This window comes from Nasonia vitripennis, chromosome 4, assembly GCF_009193385.2.
Source record: "Nasonia vitripennis strain AsymCx chromosome 4, Nvit_psr_1.1, whole genome shotgun sequence".
Taxonomy (NCBI): domain Eukaryota; kingdom Metazoa; phylum Arthropoda; class Insecta; order Hymenoptera; family Pteromalidae; genus Nasonia; species Nasonia vitripennis.
In genome coordinates, this window is record NC_045760.1 from 22955305 (window position 1) to 22963595 (window position 8291).

General features: G+C 37.2%; 1 protein-coding gene across 1 annotated transcript; it reads left to right on the forward strand.

The window, feature by feature from the left end:
- Positions 1-2979: 2979 nt before the first annotated feature.
- LOC103316846 (collagen alpha-3(IX) chain-like) lies at positions 2980-7900 on the forward strand. The gene is made up of 8 exons (XM_031928781.1): positions 2980-3100; positions 4568-4755; positions 5304-5486; positions 5700-5901; positions 6880-6981; positions 7259-7417; positions 7513-7581; positions 7653-7900. Exons 1-8 carry the CDS (start codon positions 3076-3078, stop codon positions 7787-7789), a joined length of 1065 nt encoding a protein of 354 aa, XP_031784641.1. The 5' UTR covers positions 2980-3075; the 3' UTR covers positions 7790-7900.
- Positions 7901-8291: the final 391 nt, after the last annotated feature.

An 8291-nucleotide genomic window follows, 5' to 3' on the forward strand; every position in this document is an offset into this window, starting at 1 on the left:
ATAATTTTGAATGAAAAAACGGCCGCGCGATGTCTTATCAGATTAGGTTAATTAATCAGCTAATGCGAGTTTTTTTCTCATTTCACGGCTTGCAGCCGTTTCTTTATCGCTGCAAGGGTCGAATATGCATATGCTATGCAGTTACATGCAATTTTTGAAACCCATGCTTGGTAGCCGACACTGGCAAAAAACCACCTGTAGTTCCAAATTATACTTATTCCAGGAAGCTAATCATTAAGTGCAAGCCCAGCTGAGCTGATCGAGCAGCAGAACAGTCAATATTTCAGTCAGAATTCAGCAGATATAGGTAGAAAAGTGTTACTTACGTACTAATTCAGACGCCAGCTACCTTTCTGAGTTTTTTTAATTGTCCCCTGGATTTTTCAACTCAATTTGGTTCTATTTATAGCGCTTATTGAAAATAACTTGGTTTTCCTCCTAGCAAATACTTTCTCTGTTTGTCATTAACAATAATAACAGCAAATTCATGGTTTTTTAAAAATATCTCAAAAACTACTACTACTGCAACTACAAAAAAATCATCGTGATTGAAAGTTGCTTGAAATATTGAAATACATAAATTATCATCTGACTATTTTCGCATAGAAGCAGTTTTTGCAATAATGTAACTCCTATAGCATCATGTCCCCAAAATTGTTCAACTGGATATTGTTGTAATCGAGCAGCTTATTACAAATAATTTGGTTTTCCAGCTGTCAAATACTTTTTTTTGTTTATTATTAACAGTAATAATGGGCAAAATGTGGTTTTTCAACAATAACTCAAAAACGACTGCTCTTATTAAGAAAAAAGTTATTAAAACTTGTTGAAGAAGAAAAGTGTATAAAGTATTATCTAAAGCATTTTAGTGCGGGTGTAGTAGATTTTGCAAAAATCAAACCTAAACTTTTAACTATGCTATACTGTAATTTAAATTGAATTTTTCTTTAAACATTTCTTCATAAGTTTATTTGAAACTCAGTAAAAGGTTATGGAATCAGTTCAAAAAAACACATTTTACAAAGTAAAATGTTGGCAACTATTGATAATTTTGCTTTAAGATCTGTTTCGATTGAAAAGGCGATAAATTTTCATATTGATGTGGGTATTATGATCGTTAAGTAATCAATAATTTGTTTTCAGTAAGTATGCATATGATTTACTCTATACATATCGTAGACTATAAGACAACGAGACGGCAAGTTATCATTAAAAGAATAATTTTGAAAAGTACAACTATCTTATTTTTTATATAAGATGAAAATCCGCTTTGTGTTTAAATGATTCTTCTATATACTTAGCAGAAATTTATTCGATTTCTTTTATATTCATGATATATTTTGCTCATTTTTCTGCATGCACAAGATGATTTGGATTAGTTTTATCACATTCAGATTAGATGTGAGAGAACCATGAAACACAAAGCAGATTTTCACCTTGAAGTTACAGTGAGATTGATTCTTCTTGTAGTAAGTAATGACTTTTGTCAGTATGCTGATTTTATATTGATAAAAATACAGATAAACCTTTGTAAGCTATAAACATTAGACAATTTCTTTAAGGATTGCATAACTTTTTAGAGGAGAAATCATAATTATAATACTCAGATACAGAATGATGAGGATAGGTACAAAAATTATAGTGCCAACACTTTACCTTGTAAATTCTATTTACAAGATATTAAAAAATTTTTATTTTAATCAAATTATTGAAAAGTAAAAATTTTGGATTTCACAACCAGAGTTTTTTTGTCATCATCAAAATGGTTACACCCATATAGGCACTCATTATGTTATTTTTTGTTTTTAAGAATATTCTTGAACTTCAAGCACTTGACCTTTCAGTAGATAGAGCTAACAGTGAAGATCCAGCAGAATCGTAATTTAAATAGGCGTCAAAGAAAGAACAAAGAGATATACTCGTGTTATAATATATGGAGTTGATAATGAAAATAAAAATGATTCAAATTCATTCTCACAAGTTAATTCAAAGCATTGTTATAGCAATGGTAGAACAATAACTTGTATGCTTGTGTAGAGTTGTGTGTGGAGTAATCTTACGAAGATCTGTATAGAATTTTTCCGTCTATAAGAATACGTTTTTGTAGGGCATTTTCGTGTACAGTATGTTCGGTGTCAATTATTAGACAGAATGTAAGCGTAGCTAGAAAGAAAAGGGTTAGCCTCGTGAAATGTGTCTTTTGCTGTGATAACTTTAAAATGTACCGGTCCCGAGTACCAAAGTATATGCGGCTCTATCTGTTATTAGAAGCTATTAAACTTAAAATTATTAATACTAAACCTTGTTTATAATGGGCATACTTCTCCTACCTAAAAAAATGATAATATATCGTACGTGGCACTAAATTGGAAAATCATGGAAACGTACACAATTTTTGTGTACGAGTTTTACCTGGATTGTCATTAGTAGTATGATAAAAATTTTGATAAGAATTCTTCTAATTTGTTCTAAATGTATAACCCTTGAAAAAATCGCCGCTTTCGATTTTGCTGCTAAACTAAGCGGTCGATCCCGAGGTCAACATGGTGAAAGTATACTTTATAATGTTTATAGCTGATATATGATTCTCTGTAATGATATAACATGATTACAAAAAACGCAAAAAAAAATATTTTGAAAACATAGCAAATCGTGATTGCAAAACAAATGTTTTGAAAACATAAAAAATTGTGATTGCAAAATAGAAAGTCGTTGGTTAATTTTTTTCCAAATTTTGAATCCATAAACAGAAATATGTGTCGAATTTTACTATAATTCACGGACTAGATTCAGAAATATTATAGCATATCTATACGTCGAAATTTTCTAATATTCTGTGATTCGAACTCCAAACGTCTCAAAACATGTTTATAACGTGTTTTCAATAAAGTTAAAAATGCTACTATTTGAAAAGCTTTCTCTGTAGGAGAAACAAATAAATAAATGATGCTTACTTTGAGAATTATTATGTGGGGCGAACAACATTTTTAGGAACCGAAAACACCTGGCCACCTGCCAGCTGCTGATATACCGAAGATTTTGATTGGTCCAGGTGGACCTACAGGTGCTCCGGGTATGAAAGGAGACAAAGGAGACAGAGGTAATCGAAGTATAGACAACGTCAGAATATACTGTCAGACCGTGAAATTGTTTCAACGACTACTTTAGAGTTACGGTTTGAATAGTTCTTCCAATTATACAGCTTTTAAAATTTATTTGAAAATAATGTGAATATATGTGCAAATCCAGAAAAAAACCGGACACTTTTGGGGCTCTGAGTGAACGAAATTGAAATTTGAGGGCACACCTCCCAGACCCACTTTTTTGGGTTTTTTAGGCCAACCAGAACCCGAAAAACCTTGGGTTCCCGCGATTCCGAAATACCTATTTTTTTGCCGGACATTTTAAATTCTCTTATAGGAATTTAACATGGGAAAAATAAACGAAAATTAGCCATGGTTTCATTCACTCAGTGTGTGAAGGCGCTATCCAAAAATGTGTATCACTAGGATCGAAGTATTGAAAGAGAGCTTTAGTTTGACGGCTGGTGAGTTAAAAATGGTTGCCTGAGTAAAAAGTTGTCTAGGCTTGAAAATAGCGAAAAATCATGAAAACTTGGATTTTTTACGAAATCGACGTTTTTTTTTATTTTTAACCCTTGTAACTTTTGATCCCAGCCGTCAATTTCAACCATCCGACCCTCAAATTAAAGCTTATTACTTCTACTTTTATTTAAAAAAATTTATATCAACCTTTTAGTTGTTTGATCAGTTATATATATGCTCATCAATTATAGCTGTTTTTTGATCTTTTTCGTTGTCATATATATAGTTGATGAAACCGGTAAAATGTTTAATCTGATTTTTGAAAGCAAAATTAGAAGAAAAGAGCTTTAATTTGAGGGCCGGATTGTTAAAATTGAGCGCTCGGATAAAAAGTTATAAGGATTTTAAAAATGGGAAAAATCGCTGATTTCCGTAAAAAATCCAAATTTTCATGATTTTTCGCTATTTTCAAGCCTAGACAACTTTTTACACAGGCAACCATTTTTAACTCTCCAGCCCTTACATTAAAAAATAAGTATTTCATAATCGCGGGAACCCAAGGTTTTTCGGGTTCTGGGTGGCCTAAAGAACCCAAAAAAGTTGGTCTGGGAGGTGTGCCCTCAAATTTCAATTTCGTTCACTCAGACTCCCAAAAGTGTCCGGTTTTTCTGGATTTGCACATATAATTATAACGCCAGAATGTTCATTTTGTTTTTGTAATAATTACTTATGTGGAAGTACAAAAACGAGAGCATAAACAATAAGCAGTGTGTAGTCGAAACTAAAATTTAGTGATTTTGTTTGTCGTAAATTGTAGTTCGATAAAATTGATTTATTAAGTGTTCGGTATATTTTCTACAACCGATTGAAGAAGTTTGAAAATCACAATTCAATGTTTTAAAGGTTTAATGTAAAACGAACTTTTCTCAAATGCTTACAATTATGCAAAAATTGCATTATTGTAAGAGTATATGTATAATTGAATGAGAGTTGTTTGGCAATAATGTAATTTCGTGCGTCAGGTGACCGTGGCGAATGGGGCCTACCTGGAAGAGATGGAGCACCAGGCTCACCTGGCAAAGATGGTTTTCCCGGGCCCGAGGGTATCGAAGGGGAGATTGGAGTAGAAGGACCGGCAGGCCCGAAGGGAGAGCGCGGCGACAAAGGGGAACGTGGTCTAGAAGGCCCGCGCGGCCGTTCAGGAAATCCGGTATGCGATAATCATGCACACATGCCTGCTATATTGACTGCGAGAACAAAGAATTCTATGTACTGCTTAGCATAAAAGAAAAACGAACTTTTAACGAATCTGGAAAGACTCACTTCGTGATAACCGAGCGGTGCAGATTTACGACCGAAAATGCATGCTTCGAAATTTACAAACTAAACTTACCACACGCTTTCAATATGAACTTTACGATGAGTAAAACGATCCCCAAGGCACATCGGGTGTACTGCGGCTCCGTCGAGCTAATCAATGGTATCAGTGTTCGTTTCAGCCACTCGTATAAACAGAACCTCTCGTCGAACGTTTGAAAAAAAAAATAATAATAGATAAATAAAACGAGAAGACGCAAGTATACCATGACGCTTAATCAATCTTCCGCGCATGCATTAGTGCTTTCAACTTGCACGTCTTAAGTATTGACCTTGACTGATTTGGCGGATAAATCTTCATCTTTTGCAACGCTTATATATGCGCACTGTAAAACTGAAATACGTCCGATTATTGGCCATTGCACATTCGAATGTCGAAAGGGCCCGATGGGTTTGACTGGACCTCCCGGAACGCCAGGACTCCAAGGACGACCGGGTCCGCCGGGACCAGCAGGAAATAAACTTTTGCCATCAGATAGGCTACGCGGCCAGAGTATTTTCTTGAAAAACTACATTCCTCCACGCGAGAGCGGACGTAGAGGTCTGCCCGGGCCACGAGGCGCGGTAAGTTGTGCGTTTTATCGGTTTTATCTTCGAAATTCGATTCTTCAAAATGGACAATAAAGCGACGAGGCTATCTGATGTTTCGAAAGAAATTAGTCGAGAATTTGTTGAATTCGCCGCGCAGAAAATATTAGTTTTCTGCATATATATATATAAGGTCAAAAAATGTATATAAAGCTCGGCATTTTTGTCCGCCCGAAAATCGACGAGCAGCCGGGAGAGGCCGGGCCGCCGGGCGAGAGAGGCCTGAACGGCGCAGCGGGATCCCCTGGAATTCCCGGTCAGGACGGAGCGCCGGGACAAGCCGGACCTCCAGGCCCCAAAGGCCAGAGAGGCGCGACAGGCGCGCAAGGGCTGCCCGGTCGAGGCGTCAGCGACGCCGAAATCCGACACATTTGTCTGAACATCGTCAAGGGTGAGTTTGCTCGATCCAATTTCTTCCGCGTATATTATATCTCTAAAAAAAATTAACTCTTAAAAAAGTAAAAGGTTAGGCGAGTTTGATATATTTCGCAACAAAATTACAGATAGAAAAGAACTGAGATCAATCAAACAAAGTCAAGTTTATTATATTTAATCGTAATGAAGCAAAGAACAACTCTCGAGATAATTACTACGTCACTTGCCATGCCCGTTTGAATGTACTTATAGTGTTTGTATGACGTTCTAATATATATAAAAAGAAAATTTAGTTGTTCACCAATAAAGAAAATGAAACGGGCATGGCAAGTGACGTAGTAATTATCTCGAGAGTTGTTCTTTGCTTCATTACGATTAAATATAATAAACTTGACTTTGTTTGATTGATCTCAGTTCTTTTCTATCTGTAATTTTGTTGCGAAATATATCAAACTCGCCTAACCTTTTACTTTTTTAAGAGTTAATTTTTTTTAGAGATTTCAATCCTTTTTTTAAAATGGTTTTTAAAGCTTTGCGGCTAACTTCAAGGTCCTAACACTTCTTGCTGCTAACTTAACGGTCCTTTCATATTTCGGGCTGAAGAAGAAAAACGTGATTTTAGCATTTGTGGATTATACACTCACATATTATAAAAATAAGCAGCCTTTTCACTAATATTTTTGTTGGAAATCATAGTTTAGCTCAGAAAACATACTAATAAGCCAAAAAATCTTACAAACAGTAACAATAAGCATTTTTTTCTGTATCATGAAAAATCCGAACACAAATATAGAAGTAAATAGTGTCACGGGCGCCGCAGCTTCGTCTGCTTCTCAAACTCGCCTTCGTGGCGCTACCCCGCCACTTGACTACTATTGACCTGAAAAGCGGAACTGAAGTGGCTTTTCACTCGTCGACTGGCTGTGTGTTCATTTACTACGAAACTATAATATAAATCAATGAAAAAATGTCATTTTTTCTTCATTTGCCACAGATCAGTTGCAGGAGCTGTCTGTAGTAACGCAAGGACATGTAAAACCAATCTACAAAATCCGCCAAGGTCGTTCAGGTTCACCTGGGCAACCTGGTCACCCAGGTGAGCAGAGCAATTCTGAGTCGATCTTTGTAAGGCTCGAATAACAAGCAATAAGTGCTATATAACACGCATACCACTTTTTAAGTGGATGACGTAACAACTTGTGCATACTTGAGACATTTAATAACAAATTTCCGATTTCCAACATAAGGCTGATTGTTTTCATTCTTATACGGCGACTTTTGCTTTTTTTAATTTTTTCATGGAATATTGAAGCGAAATTTAAAAAAGTTACAATTCTTTCGTAATACAAGCCAGTTTTCTGACCGTATCCTAGGTGAACGAGGAGCACCTGGGGAGCGTGGTCCAGTCGGTCTTCCCGGAATAGTCGGGCCTATGGGACCGCAAGGGCCGCCCGGAGAACGAGGAGAAAAGGGCGAGAAAGGCGGCGACGGAATTGGCTACGAGGGACCAGCAGGAAGCCCCGGGCCGCCTGGTAACTTTCTTTTATTCGCTTACTGTCCTGAAGAAAAAAGTTGTCTGCTCCTAAAATAAGGTAGTAAAATCTAAAAACTTTTCGCGCGCGTACAGGCATTCCTGGAAACGATGGCTACGGTCCACCCGGCCCACCTGGCCAACGCGGGGAGCCTGGTGTGCCAGGTAAATAACGCGCGTTCACTATGAAAACGCCTCATGCGCAGTCGTGCTTAATTATATTGTTTCGCTTCTAGGATTTCCCGGAAATAGCGGAGCTCCGGGCCCCCAGGGACCGCCTGGTTACTGTGACTTTCGCAACCACCCCGGGTCTGCAGAAGATTATAAAACTTATCGACAGAGTTATGAAAAAGGGCTCACAACGTACTTGTAGTCATAGATGTTTAGTATATTATTGCACTTTTATGCGGAAAAAATGTCGATTATAACGAATATATATTTTTACGTAAACTAAAAATAAAATTGTCAACCACTTCGATTAAAAGAATGTTTACCCTGATTTCGTATGGTAGTATACTTTTATTCCGCAATAGCGCATCTATGGCCACCTAGCGATGAAGAATGCAGGCTCCGATACAGTCTTACGTTATCGACCCTGCAGCGGTCATCGGCCAGCAGAGGTCGAGGCATGAGACTTTTCTCTGGCCGAACGCCGATAAAGTAGTTGTTAACGTTAACATTACAGGTCTAATTGCAGCTATGAAGCATGAGAATCGAATTGCCATTGCGTTCGGAGGAGCGAATAATAAATATCCTCGGCGGCCTCCGCAGCTCTGCGAGGAATGAAAGGCGAAAGCGGAAAGGTGCAGTTCCGTCCACATTTCCGCGAGGCAAGTTTTCGGCCTCAGCGCGATCGATATAACGCGCGCGTGCCT